At 40.1% G+C, this 18,588-nt stretch overlaps 1 protein-coding gene across 2 annotated transcripts in view; it reads left to right on the top strand.

The window, feature by feature from the left end:
• Positions 1-14,712, top strand: part of RICTOR (RPTOR independent companion of MTOR complex 2) — a 182,060-nt gene extending 167,348 nt beyond the window's left edge. For both annotated transcript variants that reach the window (XM_054032098.1, XM_054032099.1), the window contains 4 exons: positions 5,812-5,970; positions 7,985-8,108; positions 9,077-9,215; positions 9,823-14,712. In XM_054032098.1, coding sequence (XP_053888073.1) covers positions 5,812-5,970; positions 7,985-8,108; positions 9,077-9,215; positions 9,823-9,897 — 497 coding nt within the window. In that variant the 3' untranslated portion in view covers positions 9,898-14,712. The remainder of the gene's footprint in view (positions 1-5,811; positions 5,971-7,984; positions 8,109-9,076; positions 9,216-9,822) is intronic.
• The last annotated feature ends 3,876 nt before the right edge of the window (positions 14,713-18,588 follow it).

An 18,588-nucleotide genomic window follows, 5' to 3' on the forward strand; every position in this document is an offset into this window, starting at 1 on the left:
AAACCACACGCGAACTCGTTCGAAGCCTCAATGCATACACTAGATGTACGCAGAGCCTTGTCATTCTATTTGGATAGAACCAAACCTTTTAGAACTTCTTCCAGACTTTTTGTCTCATTGCGGAGCGCTCCAAAGGTACGCCTATTTCTACCCAGAGACTTTCGAACTGGATTTCCCAGTGCATCCGGTTGTGCTATCAGATGAAGAAGGTTACACCTCCAGACGGCATCAGAACACACTCCACTAGATCTCTGGCTGCCTCTGTAGCATTCTTACGCAAAGTTCCCCTGGCTGATATTTGTAAAGCAGCCACCTGGTCCTCTGAGCACACATTTGTTAAACACTATGCCCTTACTCAAGACCCTCTATCTGACATATGTTTGGGCAGGGCTATACTATCCATGGCGTTCCTATCAGATCCGAAGTCCCTACCTCCTTAAGATACACGGCTTTTAAATCACCTGGAGTGGAGCCACCCACAGGGACATCTCTCGAAGAAGAAGAGGAGGTTACTCACCCTGTGCAGTAACTGACGTTCTTCGAGATGAGTGTCCCTGTGGGTGCTCCACTACCCACCCTCCTCCCCTCTACTTCGGAGTTGAGGGGCCTCCGTTGTAGAGAAGGAACTGAGGAGACCGGCCACGCATGCGTACTATCAACCTAGACTCACAGCGGGGGGCAGCCTCTGAGCATGCGTGGCCGCTATGAGTACTGCTGCAAAAATCTCCGAGCAAAGGCGCAGGGACGCACCAACACCTGGAGTGGAGCACCCACAGGGATACTCATCTCGAAGAACGTCAGTTACTGCACAGGGTGAGTAACCTCCTCTTCTGTCACAGATGCCCCCCAATTGATGCAATGAGATTCTCAGTCAGGGTCACAGCATCCAGCTCAGCAGACAGGCACCATGTATGGCTATGCCCCAGATTGCAGATGCCCACTTCAAACAAATCCTATGGTCATCCAAATTCACAGTCTCTCAGCTGTTTGGGGGAAAAGTTGGTTTGATTGTGGCAGACAACACTTCTAAACCAAAATAGTCCTTCCCTTTCCCCCACATACTACTTTGATGAGGTTATACAAGCCCAGTAACAGAAATACTCTGTCCATTCTCCTCACAAAAGTACCTAAGGAAAGGACAGCAGGTTCATTCAGGAAAGCCCTGGAGCCATGGATCAGGCAGCAAAATCAGAGATGGCAGCAGCCTCTCTAAGGGCTCATTATGGCAACGAGCAAATAAATGTGCCTCTGTCCAGATTTGAATCTAGGAAGCAGAATTTCTCATTTCTCAGGAGAATGGTCTCAACCACAGAAGTGGGTGAGAGGTAGTGAGTTGATGTTACTCCCTCGAATAAAGCTCCCCATCCCATCCTTTCTTCATGTAATCCCCCATCTCATGCAGCCACATCAAATGTGAGCTTGTGCAAATTAAATCCTGGACATAGGAGCAAGAGGAAAAAGTACCCTCAGAAGAAAGGTTCTTAAGGCTACACATCATATTCTTAATCATCTAAAAGTGTACCATCAGAGTTATTTCAACTCAACAAATGAACAAAGATAGATTCTGGATGGAGACCCTAGCTTTGATGGTAGCATCCCTGTCCCAAGCAGTCTTTCTTGCCTCAATGGACCTAGATGATGCATATTGATGCACCCATATATATCCATGCTACCACCACCTACTGAGATTTGTGTATGGCACAACCCATTAAAAGGGCACAACTCTGCCAGTTCTTTTTTCATTGTCCCCCAAGGTCTTTCCCAAGATGCTGGTGATGGTCATTGGCAGACTCAGGTCTCAGGGCACTCACCTGTATCCCTTTCTTGATGACATTTTTATCAGAACTCAAGCCAAAGTAGCAGCAAACTGTGCCACATTCCAGACACTATAACTTCAAGTAGTTTCATGATAAACACCAGGCAGAATTCCCTGGTCCTTTTCACAAGGATAGTTCAGCTGGGGGTGAACTTTGCCATCTATGTGGCAAGGGTCCACCCATCCCTGGACAGATTCCAGAAAATCCAGAACCTTGTATATAGTGGTAAGAAACACAAGGCTGTCCATAGCTCAATTTCTACAGTTACTGGGCCTTCTGATTTCATGTATAGTAATCACTCCATGGGGAAGATCCTGTATCAGATGTATCCAGGTGTTTCTCGTGAAAGTATGGTACCATTCACCAAAACATATGCAGGATCAAGTGCTGGTTCCAAGCTAGGTACTGTACTCCCTCAGATGATGGACAGTCCCAAAAAATGTCTGTAAGGGTCTTCCCACATGCCTTTCAGACCCACCCCGGGTACTCACAACAGATGCCATCCTGATGGTGTGATCAGCACATGTGGGATACAGAACAAGCACAAAGTACTTAAACTCCATAGAAAGGAATCAAAGCATCTACCCCTTAGACCTCAGCGCTGTCAAGCTAGTCCAAAAAAGGCTCCAGAGCCACTTCAAGAGCAGCCACATTTCGGTCTTATTGGACAGCACTACCACTGTCACATGTATCAACAGCCATGGGGGAACTTGGAGCTCAACTCTTACCTGCAGAAGCAATGGAGATAATGGAATGGGCTGAGAAGAACTTATTTTCCATAAGAGCAGTACATATACAATACAAGCAAACAAAGGGAGAACTGAACCAGAAGGTAAACTAGGTGGTTTGATGTGTAATCAACTCAGAATGATATCTGACTTAGGATATCACAGGATATCAGCCTGATATCACAGGAATATGGCCTCCAGTAGTTGACCTATTTGCCGGTCACAAGAACCGAAAGCTGCCGAAGTACTATACCAGAGAAGCAGGTCCCTCCAAGTGGATACTTTGACACAGATGGCCACAAGGCCTGCTTTATGCATTCACACCTTTCCCATTTTTAGGGAAGGTGATTCAGAAGATAAGGCAAGAAGAAGCAAAAGTGATAGCTCGGCTTCACACTGGCTGAGGAGAGTAGAATTTTTAGATATGGCAGACTTGGCCTTGGAAGCTGCATTGTATGGACCAGTGAGACCAGATATCCTTCACACCAAGGTCTTTGCCTCAATCTAGACCCAGACCATCTACAACTAACAGCTTGGCTATTCACAGGGAAGCATTAATCACTCTCTATCCTCCAAAGTGATTGTCACTCTAGTCTCCTCCAAATAGACTTTAATGCTAAATGCCTATTCTTCCATCTGGACAAGGTTTAGTGCATAGTGTCTAAAAAGCAACAAAAATCCCGTGGACCCTGGTATCCCAGCTATTCTGACTTTCTTGAGAACAGTGTGGGCAAGGGACTTGAGCCCAACACCATATCATGCCAGGTGTTGGCCATAAGTAGCATCTTACATGCAGGTTCCTTGTCAAAGAATCTTCAAGTATGCAGATTTCTCAGAGCTGTCAGAGTGGCTAGACTTGTAGTCAGACCAGTCTTTCCTAAACGGGGCCTACTGCAGGTGCTGAAAGCACCACCCTTTGGAGCCATTGGTCACACCATTCTGCCTGTTCATCCAAACCTGTTTCTTGGTCACGATCACATTTTCAGGATGAGTCTGAGGGATTGTCTACACTTACTGGGGGATCGACACACTGTGATCGATGCATCGGGGGTCAATTTAGCGGGTCTAGTGAAGACCCGCTAAATCGACTGCAGATTGCTCTCCCGTTAACTCCTGTACTCCACCAGATCAAGAAGAGTAAGGGGAGTCAACGGGAGAACGTCTCCCATTGACATCGGGTAGTGTGGACCCCGCGGTAAGTAGATCTAAGCTACATCGACTTGAGTTATGCTGTTCACATAACTCAAATTGCATAGCTTAGATCGACTTTTTCCTGTAGTGTAGACAAGGCCCCAGAGTTTTCAGCTTTATCCATGCAGGAACCTCATTGTGTATTCCAGGATGAAGGTGGTGTTAGGACCCCAGAATCTTTCTTGCGAAAGGTGAACTCAGCTTTCCATGCCTCACAAGAAGACATCCTCCTGTCATTCTGTCCAAAGCCACAGTATGCTGTAGAAAAGCTTGGGTATAATCTGGATGTTCAGAGGGCACTAAAGATTTATACAAAGATCACTGAATTGATAAAACCACTAGGCTACCTGTTAATCAACTTTTAATCTGAAGTGCCAAGGGCTCAGGGTATCCAAACTACCTCTTGCCAGACGGATCAAGTTATGAATTGTAGAAGCATACAGTTTCTTTCCTTCCCCTCCTCCCCCATCTCATTCTACTTTTTTATCCTTCACTATTTCCTATGCATATCAGAAGTTTGGGGGACGCTGGGCTGCAGAATGAGCATTTGTTACCCAATCATTTGCTTTCTGCTACCAGAGTCTACCACAATTCAGCCAAAGAACAACATTTAATTTTTAAAGCTACAGTTTATGAACCAATTTTCCTACTGTATATAGTTTACTGATTTGCTATTGAAGTTATTGTCACTAATCATATTCTAAGAACTTTTACTCCATTTTGGAATGAATCATCTGGTGGCAAGCCAGTGTGACAAAGTTCCTCCTCTATCTTGGTGGGTCCTGCGCTTATTGGAAGATTTTCTTGCCTCAGAGATTCACCATATGGGTTGGGGAACAGCCCAGAGACCTTCCCCTCTGGAAGAACCCACAGTCCAGGTCAATTGGGAGGTATGGGGGGAAACCTGGGCCCACCCTCTACTCCGGGTTCCAGCCCAGGGCCCTGTGGACTGCAGCTGTCTATAGTGCCTCCTGTAACAGCTGCATGACAGCTACAACTCCCTGGGCTACTTCCCCATGGCCTCCTACAAACACCTTCCTTATTCTCACCACAGGACCTTCCTCCTGGTGTCTGATAACGCTTGTGCTCCTCAGTCCTCCAGCAGCACACCCTCTCACTCTCAGCTCCTTGCGCCTCTTGCTCCCAGCTCCTCACACTCGCACCACAAACTGAAGTGAGCTCCTTTTAAAACCCAGGTCCCCTGATTAGCCTGCCTTCATTGATTCTAGCAGCTTCTTCTTAATTGGCTCCAGGTGTCCTAATTAGCCTGCCTGCCCTAACTGGTTCTAGCAGGTTCCTGATTACTCTAGTGCAGCCCCTGCTCTGGTCACTCAGGGAACAGAAAACTACTTACCAGTGACCAGTATATTTGCCCTCTACCAGACTCCTGTACCCCACTGGTCTGGGTCTGTCACACCAGATAACAAGTTTTGACTAGCAGGAGTTGTGGTACAGGATTGAGTTGACAGAGGGGACTAGTTCATATGTATCAGAATTGTTGGAAACACTCCTCGAAGAAAGGAAATTATAGGGTCAGAAATTTCACAGCCTGTTCAACCTGTTTAGATTGTAAAATCTTCAGGGCAAAAGTGATTATTTACCATGTGTAGGAACAGCAGTAGTGCAGTGGGGCTTATATCTCAGTTTGGGTTTCTAGATGCTAATGTAACACTAATATTATTACTACTATTAATAATAATAATTAATAAATAATGCTTTATTGTGTCTGCTAGTTTTCCAACATTTACATTGAGTTGGAAGTCATCATCCTGATAGTCTTTGAAGCATCTGTCAGTGCTTCAGTTTGGTTTTTCATTTTAGCAAATGCTGATTCTCAAACATATAGACCTTAAGAGAAATGTCATAGATAACTTCAGGAATATTGGTCCAGTTTTGTCCAAGGTTCAACATCTGGCTTTTAAAAAGATATCAAATTGTATGCTGACAGTTACCATTTCTAATGCATCAACATCTTGTGGACTAAACATTGCAATTTGCTTTCTTCTCCCTTCAGATGCATACTTGTATGTTTTCAATACTTTAATTGAAATAGGCAATATTATTATTTTTTTCAGATTTTCCTGACATTCCATATTCTGATTGGTGTGGGCAGACCATACATAATCACTTAGATGTGGTTTCTCATTCCTCAAAGTTTTCTGGAATTTCAGGATGTAGTGATGCAGTATCCCATGGTTCAGCTAGTAGTACCAAGAGTACAGATCTTGTATTAGGTAAGCATGCAGCCTTGCTAGTATTAAAAAAGTATTAATTCATTTTTTAAGTATTTTCTTTCTTATTCTTAAATATTTTAAAAGACAATTTTGTTTGCAGTTACTGTAATAACGTAGCAGTGGGATGTTTTTAAATGATTTAGGTGCTTTTCTGTCACTGTCAGGAAGGTAGCATGAAAGAGCACCAAAACTGGGTGTCAGGTGAGCTGAGTTCTATTCCTGGCTCTAACATTTACTCACTGTGGCCTTTTGGCAGGTCAATTAAACTTCTCTGTACCTCAGTTCAAATCAAATTAATCATCTTATTTTTCCAGCCTAGTGTTAGCAGACTGAAAATTATCTTTAAAGTTGTTTATATAGGACTCTTAAGAACATTCTATTCCATATTTTGGACCTTTAAAATAGAATAGGGGACCATATTTAAACACAGTTATAAACTGATAAATGTTGTTGAGCTTTTTATAGTTTGGATTTCTTTTAAAATATTAGGGAAGACATTTTATCTTTGAATATAATTCCTCGTTGGCTTGTAATCATTTGAATTAGTGTAATTACTTTACATATAAAGTACAACCTTGCTAACCCAAACAGCTTATAATTAACATACAAAGGCAGATCTCCAACCCAATTCTGAGCAAAAATGTAGTGGGAAGTGTCATGCTGTGTGGAATGGTTCACAACCACGAATGCCATCCTCAGGACAGAGCGTCAAGCACCAGGGCAGAGATCCCAGACTGGTTGTGTGTTCTATAATTGGAATTCACCAACCCAGTAACAAATGCGAACTCCTAGAGTCACTTAGTCCACTTGGGTATTCCTGTCTTTCTTGCCACCCCAGCAAGCTGGACTTAGTGATAGTTGGTTGCTGTGCACCAAAGGTCACAAAAGATTCCGATTGCTTCCAGTCCCAAGAGACATGTCACTTACCCCAGGTCAATTTGTACCTTAAATCTCTCACCAAAGACAACACTTGTAGCCAATCCAGTAATAAACTAACTAAAGATTTATTAAGGAAAAAGAAATGAGAGCGCTATTATAAGGTTAAAGCAGGGAAGCATATATACACAAATGAGTTAGCCTATGGTTCCTGTAGGCAACAAAAGTTGTTGTAATGTCAGCTCTGAATGTCTTTTAGGGCTATCCTAGGTTGACCCTGCGGATCTCTGCTTCTGTTTCATGGCTCTGGTTCTGTGAGAGTCAAAATAGCAAAAGAGATGAAAAATTTTGTCAGCTATTTTTATTTCCTTCTTCCAGAATTCATTCCATCGGCTTGAGCCCTTTTTCAGTTAGCCCCTTCATGGTGTGAGGGGGCAATTAACAAAGTCTTTTTATACTGATGTTCCACAATGGCCCATTTAGTTTGGATGGCCCTTCTTGATGGGCAGTGTCAGAGCAAACATATATTTGTGGTTACAAAGCAAAAACTTAAATATTACCTTTATAGCATGTGATAAAGGTGGTATAAGGTGGTACTGCATGCAGTAATCTCACTTACAATACCTTTATCGCATGCTATAAAGGTAATATTTAAATTTTTCATAAAGACTAAACCCTTTGTTTTAAGTCCAGCACCCATGTTATCCATACTGACACACAGGTGAAACAGACTGGTTACCAGCATTGAATTGATCAGTGCTCTGCCGAGGCCTAAAGCCATGGCAGGAGCTGGCACCTGGTCTGCCAGTGCCACAGCAGGGACAGAAATGTAGTTGGGTGTTACATCTTTAAGACCTCGTTGTAAAATATATTGCACAATATTTACTAGTATACTTAAGCTGTAATCTAACAAGTTAAAACTAAATTACTGTTGTGGTAAAATAAATTAACAAAGTATATTTGGTGATGGGTTTTGTTGGTTTTGTATTTTTTAGCGCGTGTGTGTGTTGGTAATTCACAAAATGCAGCGATTTTTGTGAATTAGCACGGTTCAGCTGTATAATACATGACACTTCCATTTAACACAATGAAAGAGTGTCCTGATTGAAATTCATACTGTGGAATTTATTTTCCTAAGGAGTAAAGTCAATTCCAGATGATACACCAGTGTGCCGAATACTGCTGCGAAAAGAAGTCTTACGCTTAGTAATCAATTTGAGTAGTTCAGTAGGAACAAAAGGCCATGAAACTGGACTCCTAACGTAAGTAAAAATGTGTCCTTCGAACTATAGTTTTACCAGCATTCAGTGTAGATATCTTGTAAAATCATAACTGTATTTTTTTCATATTTTTCTCCTGGCTTTAAAAAGCATCAAAACTGATTTTGTCATAAGTCCGTAGAGATGGGTTGGCATAATGTCTCCACTAAGTGAATCCAAAATTAGGGATCAGTTTTTGCATAACTGCAATGCTAAGCACTACACATTGTTCATGTATGGTTGTACTATTTTGTAGGAACTCTGTCATGCCTATGTATACTGGTGGGGGTTAAGGACAGATTGAGGAATGACAGACTTAAAGGACTTGCCTTTTAAGATTTATTATTAAACCTTAAATTAATATCTACTTGTTTTCTCTGTCTCATTTTCTTTCATAATAGTCCTTGGTATTTTGGTATTTTGTGCATCTGATATGCAGTGGTTTTGTACATTTTAAAAAAAAGTTTGACTGCTTAAAGTCCTTATTGTATGAATTTTCTTAATGCTTCACTACATGCAATGAGTGCCTGTTGCTTTTAATTATATACTGTACTATTTGGTTATAAACTACTATGCTGTGCTGTTCACTTTAAAATAAAATCTAGCCTAAGGACTTGAATAGTGCTTTCCAATTTGAGATTTTTGTACGTATACTTGTATAGAACTTCATTTAATCTAAATTTCCTCTGGTTGGATACAAAATGTTAGCTAATGTAACATGTTGAGAAGTGCTTGTGCCCAAACAGTATAATAATAATCCCTGTAGATCATTTGGATTAGGTGCTTCTCTTCTTACATGAGTTGATTGTTTTGGCTGAACAAATTAAAAATTCTCAACTTCTGTCGCTGAAGAGAGAAGTTTTGTCAACCATTATGACCAACATTTAGCTGAACAGTTTAAAAATATATATATATAATGATGGTTACATGTGAGAGTATATTAAAATTGCGTTCTTTTCCTAAATAATTAGCATTAAAGAGAAATTCCCCCAAGCATTTGATGACATCTGCCTTTACTCTGAGGTGTCCTACTTGCTAGCACACTGCACATTTCGACTGCCATCTCGAAGGTTCATTCAGGAGCTATTTCAAGATGTACAGTTTTTACAAGTAAGTAGAAGTGAAGATTTATTTGTCATGATCCTTGGGTAAACTGCCCCTTCTGAGACCCTTTTGTCATCCCCTGTGTATACTCTTTTCAAGTGACAGGTCCACGCCTCTACTTCTCTTTGAGTAGAACCCTGTGATCCACCTACTATGTGACTGGGTCTACGGGTTACATCCCCTGGTTTCCAGTCATGATTCCTAATAAGCCCCGGTGGTCTTGGCAAGGGTTTGCTTTCGGGAGCCTCTGTTTAGTGTGCAGTAACTCAGGAAAAGTTTCTTCAAAACAAAGTATGATTTACTTGCCAGAAGGTGCACAGCACTCTGAGACAGGGATTTAAACAGAGACCTATTCTTCTAGTGTCTTACCTATATTTGGCATTCCCTCCATGGTAAATAACCCATCATTAACACACACAGGCATGCACAATATTCATAAAAAATAATAGATATTTCTCAGTTCTTCACAGTATTAACTTCAAAAGATGCACCAGTTGGATTCAGGTTTCATCGTGCTCTAAATGAAGTGAGCACTCATGCCAATTTTGTGGTTCTGTGATGTGTTCATGGTAGAACACCTGTAAGTTAATACTGCATCCTCTTTTCCCTTTAGATGCATGAAGAAGCAGAGGCTGTTCTAGCAATACCACCAAAACAACCAGTAATTGACACATCAGCTGAATCCTGACCTCAGTTTTGTACAGTGCATGGTATATGGACTTGCTGAAAGCCTCAGACAACTTCTGATTGACTGGACAGCAAAGATAGGAGCACCATCTCCTAGACAGTTCCAGAAATTACTGGTACATGAAGAGTGAATGAAGACTTTTCTCAACAAAAATCACTGCCCCAGCCCTCTGAGCCCTTGGGGAATTGTAACTCATTACCATAGTTTTAATAATAATAATTACCAATATATGCAAGAAACAAGCACTGAACACCTGCACAGGTTTTCATTTCATTTTTAATATGACAGTTAAACAATATACGACAGAGTGCAGAGACCTCTTTTAAATGGTTGACTTCAAATTCTGTTCCAGATAAGCAGAATGATGCCTTGCTTATTAACCCCTGGACGCCAGGAGTCAGGGTACACGAGAGTATAACCCATTGCCGACAGTGGGGCATACTGTAACCATGGACGCCAAGGGACTAACGTTGGGCCTTCTATGTTAGTTTTCTTAATGTTTGTAACACTACTTGAGGGGTTCATAACCTCAGATAGAAAGAAAAACCTCCATGAATCTGGGGTTTTCTTGTAAGTTATTTTAATGTTACTATAGTTGCAAGAGTGGTTATTTTATTAGCACTCTCTCCAGTTTTGTGGCAATTACATACAACATGTTATCTAAATTGGTTAAGGATTTTCACTACAGTTTCTGATTTAAAAAACAACAAATCCTTTTTTTTTTTTTTTAAATCAACTGAAATTTGATGGTTTTCCCTGTACATTATGCATGTGGTGTTTGGGATTTCTATATTCATGCTCATGTATTGTGAACATTGGTCTTATTCTTAAATGAAAATCTTTAACAAGCATGATTTGTATCAGATAGGGTGAATACTGTATCAGCTAGACTAGAAAACATTTGATCATTGTTGCTTTTTTGGTAAAATACATAGTAGTAGGTAATTTCCACATTCCATGGGAAACATTTTTCTAAAACAAATGTTTGCTTTAATTTTCATATGTCTGATCACCGGATAATGCTAATAATTGTAGTGAAAAGCCTTAAGTACCAAATTTTGAAAGAGCAGTACTTTAATTTTATATTGGTGTTCTTTAGATCTTTTGCACAATTTACTTGATACAATGACCGATAAATGGGTACAATAACTGCCTTCATCATGTTATTCTTGAGGTTGATAAATTGAGTGCAACCTAAACAAAAAAAAACAAAAACAAAAAAAAAAAACCTTTTATGTATCTAAAGAGATTTGGAAGCCTTTACAAGAATTAAATACAAATATATGCAAATTTGTATATACAGTAGCATGGCCACCTTCATTAGAAAGCCTGGTTTTGATATGTGGATCATTCAGCTGGACTGTATTAGATAGAACTCCTTTTTAACCCATTCACTTTTACCTTTTTTATAATTAAAGTGTCAAATTAGATAGTTTAGATGAAGATAGGTTAAATTTATCCCAATATTTCATAATCCTCATGTTACCTTATTAACTAATGTGCTATTGGAGATTTCCATAGATAGCCCTGTGAGCTAATAAGAGCAAAACACAGTTCCTAATGAAATGTAGAATTAATTTGATCATATTGGACATTCATTTTGGGGACAAAGCAACATCATCTTGTTGTCCATCATTGCTTTGCAGAATTCATTTCAGTGAGTGCACTGCATGCCGACACCTGACAGCAAAGCAGTTGCCGGGCTACAACCTGCTTCTCTCACAGTAAAATTTAGTTCCCTGAGTTTTTCATCTTTTCATGAGATCCCATTGAAGGAAAGAGCAGAAGGAAACCACTTTAACTCTTACCATCAATGATACCAATAACAGTATATCGTGTCTATGAAATATATTCGATAATGGAAAACATTACCCAACAGTAGTTATTTGGACTTCTCTGGTCTTAAGGAATAAACATTTCTGCAAAACCAAAATAACCACAATATAAGAAATAGTGATATAAACTCCAAAGCAAATAATGTAGTATTCCCACCAAAAATGGGATTAGCATATGTTATACATTAGTTTCCAACACTACCTCAGTTAGAATAGAGTATGAACTCTTTGTTTTAATAACTCTAGATGGTGTTAAATCAAATAAATCTGTTTATTTTTCTGCAGTTAAGGCAGTGTAAGCCATTTATCCACCTTTATTTAAAAAAACAAAACTTTGTCACCATTTTTATCGACATTATAGAAAGAACATTAGAAAGGTATCTCAATAAACAAAAAATAAGCAAATGAAGATTTCAATATACTTTTAAAAATTGATGCCACTCTGTTAATTCCGCTGTTCACCGCCAGGTCTGGATCCTCCGCCCTTGAATGCTTAAGTATTCTGAAGTACTCAGTTATGTGGGGAATCATTACACCAAGAAGTTAATGTATGGAAACATTGCTGAAAACTTAAGGGTTGATCTCAATGGTAGCAGAAGATTAATTTTTCAAGTATCTAGATCAATGTTAGTAAATTTCAACAAAATATGCATAATAGATGTAATGTCAGTACTGTAAGCTTCATAGATACGGCATTTCTAGAACTAAATTACATTTAGTTCACACTAATTTTTAATGTTAATTGACAAATGAAGGGGTACTGTATGATTTGGAGTAATTTGTGACATTTGCATTAGTTATAAACTGTGAATTTTAGAGTGAATTTTCAAAATATCCTTTTGCAAAGTTCCTAATTTAAGAACATTTATTCTGCTCCTTTAATATCATTTAGATATATTTACATAAAGAGAAAAATAATTGTAAAATGCAGCTTATTTTAAACCTAATTGAAAATCCTTATGCTTAACTCCCCCCCACCCCAATTTTAGAAGGAGACATGAGAAGCTGACAGACTCTGCTCACTCTGTATCTTTCCAAACCTAAAGATTTGTAATGCTGCTAAACCCTATAGCATTCAGTTACAGTATTTGCATTCTAAGTATACTCCCAAGAGTTGTACTTGCTGTGACCTAGAGCTCATGAATGAATATATATTACAGTATGGCCACAATTTTCAGAGGAGGGTCCCTGAAGTTAACCACCTAAAGCCATATGTAGGCATCTAGATTAGAGGTCCAATTTTCAAAGGTGTTAAACACTCCTAGCTCTCTGATTTCAAGGAGAGTTGCAGTAGATCATCACTTACCTATGCCTAGGTGTGCACATTCAGTAATTTTGGCCATTGGACATAAAGTATGTGAGAAACAGAATAGTGCTCATCAAAGAATTGCCCTGTTTAATCTGATCTTAAATATTTAGCTACAGATGTCTTCTGTTTTTTTTATGACACACTAAAATGACAAAGTATTCAATAGTTTACACCATAAAAGCTTGCTTGTCTGGAGATTTTTGGGGGTGGGAGTGACCTGGGGGTTGGGTTGAAACACTCAGAAGTAAGTTGCATTTATATACATCTTAAAGTATGTACCAGGCAGCAGTGAGAAATCATTCATATATTTTATCATTATTCTTAAAAAACATATGCAGTGAGCTTGAATGTGAATCTAATTTGTGGTGAGAGGGAGTTGAACAAAAAACAGTAACAGCTATGATAGTAGTATAAGGAAGAGAAATAATTATTCTAGAAATAGTTCTAAAACATCTAGAGAATGAATAAATGAGTAATGAGCAGTAAAAAATTTCAGATGCTTCCACTTCAGTCTGCTCTGTAATCCGCAGTTGCTTTTCTAGATCTGGGCTAATTTATGTAACATTGTAAAGTGAATGTACGTTCATGAGGAGGAATCCTTCTTCATGGAAGAAGTTTAGATTAAGTTTGGAAATGTCTCCTCTAGCCCTCTCCCCATGCCCTTGCTGCTCTTACACAGAAGGTTCTAACAAGTTGTGCTTCGCTGTGGAGGCAGCTGAAAAGGTTCTGTAATCTTTTTCAGTTACATTCACTTATACCACTCTGTGCTTATTTAAAGGTATACTAGTACTGAAAGTAAAATCCTAAATTTATGAAAGACCTTTGGGAACATGTTAGAAACCGTGTTAGAGTTTTCCCCTTGGTAGGAAGTGGAAAAGGTTAGCCTTTTGTTTCTTCAATTTGTTTAATTATTAGCTCCATGTTCTGATTTCCTAGATATTTTTGTTCACAACAGATTTTTATGTTCATTAAAGAATGCGGATTTTCTTTGGACTATTTTTGTAAAATAGGCAGATAGCAATGCCACAGCATGCAGAAATTGCACATTTTGCTTGACTTGCTTTGTAAAATACACTATTTAATTTGAGAAATGTAATTTATGCCAAAAAAGTGTAACTTGCCATTTTGCCACTGAATAGGTTGTTTTAGCACAAAATGCAATGTCTTAGGGGGAAAAGGCAGACATTTTGTAGATGTAGTTGAAAAAATGTTCCAATATTGGCTGTCAGTATCCCTAAAACTGCATTATAAGAGATGATGTAAATTAGTCTTTCTGAAGAGGGAAGGGATTGTTAAAATCTCAAGACTTATTTTCCCTGCCCCATGTGGTTTCTTTACTTTTTTTATTATTATTTAGTAATACGCTGCTACATATTTGGAGGTTCTAGTGTTTGTAGGTCACTGAACAGACATTGAAATCTGATTTATATTGTATACCTGTAACATAGAAAGAAAAAGTATTTATATATTTTCCGTAAGAATATTTCATTGAGCTGTGTATAATTTAAACAGAGGCTTGTCTCAACACGGCTTTGCCCACATTGATCTTTTTTTGTGTGTTTTTTTTTGTTTTTTGTATAGTGCGTACAGTTCATGTCCATGGGCATTAAAAGCCTCCTTAAGTATAATCTTATCAAAGGGATGCATTGTTAATAAAATGCTTAAACTACTTACAGTTGTCCTGGTGTCTTAACTACCTGTAAGCACTAGAAATGAGTTGGAATTTTCTTATTATATAATGTATTTGAGTTACTAAATATAATTAGAGCCAACTTAAATTTTTCAAATGAAAATTTGTCAAAAATGCCCATTTGAGGAAAAATTCCCATTTTCCAAAAAATATTTTAATTTATTTTTATAAATTGATGAATCAACTTTAATTTTTATCACTTAAATTACAAATTTTCATACATGATTTTTGAATTTTGAAAAACAATTAAAAAGTTTTCACCACATAATCTTTTACTTGCAGTAATCACTGCAAGTAAAAAAGTGTTTTTTGAAAAGTAATTCAAATTATTAAGAAATCACTTTTGAAAATTTCCTATTTTGGAAATGAACGATAACATGTCAATGATGTATTTCAAAAAGCAAAAAACTCCATTTTGAAAACTAAATGCAAATTTCATGTTTTTTAGTTTTTGACCAGTTCTTAATATAACCCATAAAGAATTTTTTCCATAATAGTATAGATATCAAGTGACAAAGGACTCAGCAGGATATACTATACTGGTACATAGTTTTTATTACAGTTCTCCCACTCTATTCTTTGACTAATATGTCATTAGAAAATAACACAAAAAGGATTATCCTTGCTTGGATATCTGCTTACTAATGCTTGACTGTTTTCATATCATATATTATTTTGAAGAACAGTTAATTTATGTGATGTGGCTGCCACTGGTCTGGACTAGTGGCTGGGTTCTCTTCATTTCTGAGGTAAGTCATAACCAGTCTTGATGTAGGATTTTCAATCCTCCTCCTCCTCCTCCTCTTGGCAAACAGTCAAGCTTTCCCATTTGTTCTGCAGCCCAGCGTCTCTCTCAGTTCTTGACATCTAGGCTACTTTCCTCTCTCTGCTGCTGATGGAAATGGATCAGAGTTTTGGAGTCGCATCATCTGGCCATGCTCCCACTTGTTTTCAATTCCTCTGTGGCAGCGTGCAGACAGCTCCCACCTTCACATCTGCGTGGGAGGGACTTCTTTGTCAAAATTTGGGGCAGTAGTGATCTCCCTCTCAGCCCCTCCTCCTCCCAGGCCAGTTTTTTAGCTGGGTGTTGGAACTCCTGAGAGCCGCAGTTACAGTGCCTCCCTGTTTGCTTCTCTTGCAACTTCCAGGTATGTCAGAGTAGCCTAAAAAGCACCAAATGAAATCCATACAGTGCTCCATCTGTCAGACTGCCCTCCTCAGGCTTGGAAGACAGTGAGTTGTTCCCAGGCTTCACCCAGCCTTCTATACCTAACTCTATTAGGTCCAAGGGCTATGAGTTGGACAGGCATGAGGGATCCGCTATCCACTAGAGCTGCCATGACTCCACCATGGGTAAAATGAACCAGGAGTCACTGGGCAGAGCAGGGAAAGGCTCCAAGGACAAGGAGGACCCCAGCCAGCTGACTCAAGGGGTAAGTCCCAAGGGGCCCCTGGAAAAGAGAGAGGGCAGACTTTGCAGGGTCACAAATCCCTCCCTCCTCCTTTCCCTGACCCCCAAAATGGGTCCTGAGCATATTGGGGAAAGAAGCAGGGCTCATAAGCACTTTCCAATTTGGCCAGGAGGGCTCTAGAAGCTTTTTCTCTTCCACATCCCTGGGGTGTATGGGACACAGCAGGGGAGGAAAGTGTAAAAAGATCTAGATGGTACGAGTCCTCTTCCTTTTCCCTTTCCACAGAGAATGGTGAATTGTCAGGCTCTGACTCTGATCAGGATTGGGGAAAGCCTTCCCCTGTCTCCCCCCACCCTGAGAAATTCAAGGCCATTTACCAACAAGGTTGTATCTACTATTCAGATTCAACCTAAAAAAAAATCCCAAGAGTAAGTCTCTGAGCCAATTTTTCTCTCGAAATACTCCCCTGAGGCCGTGATTCCCCTACCCTCCTCCTTCAAGGAAGTAATCTGGGATGAATGGGGTAAGCCAAACAAGGACAAGCATGTTAACGGAAAGGATCTTGGGTTCTATAGGATCTAGGAATGAAAGTCCCAGTTACTGAAATACCAAAGGTTGACCCTGCGGTAGCATCCCCCCCTCTCAAGATACGGTTCTATCCGAAGGATCCCATGGATAGAAAAATGGAGGCCACTCTCAATAAAGACGTTGAGGCCTCCCTCAGAGTCCCTGACAGCTACTTGCATTCTTAAGAGATCTTTTTCCTAGCTGGAAGATCTCTGAGCCCTCATGGCTAAAGGTCACCCTGACTTTGGATCTATTTTAAAGAAAGTTTCCCTCATTGGACACGATGAATCTCAACCAAAGCCATGACCACCAGCTCAGTGACCAGGCATCACATATGGCTCGGTCCCTGTGGAAGATGGATAGCCACACAAAGCTGGTGCTGTGCTCTGCCAAATTCACAGGAGCCCTGCTTTTTGGAGAGAAGCTAGACAAGGCAGTGGTGGAGAATGCTGCAAAATCTAAAGAGGCCCAGCTGACACCACACCATGCCTTTGAGAGAATAGAGACCAGTTTTCAGATGAAAGTGTTCCTTTTGGCTTTCATTCTCACAGAAATACCAGCAAAGAGACAGCAGATTCTCCAGAAAAAGCTGTGGAATGTTGGCTTGGGAAGAAAGACTGCAAAGGTTTCCACCAGGAGCTGAAGCCTAGGGCCAGGATTTCCCATTTCTGGGGGAAATAGATCAGTGAGCCAGGGATACTCCCTTGAGTTACAGGCTCCACCCTATTCTGTTTTTCATTCAGCCCCCCATCTCAAATGACCCTGTAAAACAAGATCTAATCCAGAACAAAATTTCTCACCTGGATATGGCAGTAATAGAGACCATTCCCTCAGAAGAAAGAATCTCAGGGTTCTACTCCATCTTTACCATTCAGAAGTGTTAGGGGGAATCCAATCCATTCTAGATCTCAAGAGACTCAGAAAGTAGACGAAGAAAATTAAGTTCTGAATGGAGACCCTAACCTCTATGGTGTCATCCCTGTCCAGGGTGATTTTCTGACTTCAGTAAAAACAACAAGGAGTCCTTGTGGCACCTTAGAGACTTATCAAATTTATTTGGGCATAAGCTTTCGTGGGATATAACCCACTTGATCAGATGCCCCTACTCTACTTGCGCTACTTTGATGACATCTTCATCATTTGGCCCCTTGGGAAGGAGGCCTTTGAGGAATTCCACCTGGATTTCAACAATTTCCACCCAACCATCAACCTCAGCTTGGATCAGTCCACACAAGAGATCCACTTCCCGGACACTACAGTACAAATAAGCGATGGTCACATAAACATCACCCTATACCGGAAACCTACTGACCGCTATACTTACCTGCATGCCTTCAGCTTTCATCCAGACCACGATATATCCTAGAGAGGTTCCAGGAGGTTCAAGATGACCTCACATTGTTTTGGAACTGTAAGAAGGCCCACTATTGCATGAGAATTCAATTGCTAGGCCTTTTAGTATTATGCGTAGGGATCACTCCATGGGACGGGCATGGGCATAATCACACATCCGGTGCCTTCAAGGCTTCATCTTAAAGGTATGGGACCACTTCCCAGAATGCATGAAAGATCAAGTAAGGATTCCAGCACAGGTGATCAACTCCTTAAATCAGTGGTCAGCCCAGGGCAATGCCCGCCAGGGAATGCACATATGCCTTCCAGATCCCCTGATCCTGACAACCGATGCCAGTCTGGAGGGCAGGGGAACACACCTGGCATCCTAAACAGCTCATAGCATCTACAATATGGAGGAAAGAATCAACAGCATATATCTCATAGAACTATGCAGTCAAGCTGGAGCTTACCAAGGTTCATTCCAGCCTAGAGAGGAACCACATCCTGATTCAGTCAGATAACATGATCACAGTCGCATATGTG

This window comes from Malaclemys terrapin, chromosome 6, assembly GCF_027887155.1.
Source record: "Malaclemys terrapin pileata isolate rMalTer1 chromosome 6, rMalTer1.hap1, whole genome shotgun sequence".
NCBI classification, from domain to species: domain Eukaryota; kingdom Metazoa; phylum Chordata; order Testudines; family Emydidae; genus Malaclemys; species Malaclemys terrapin.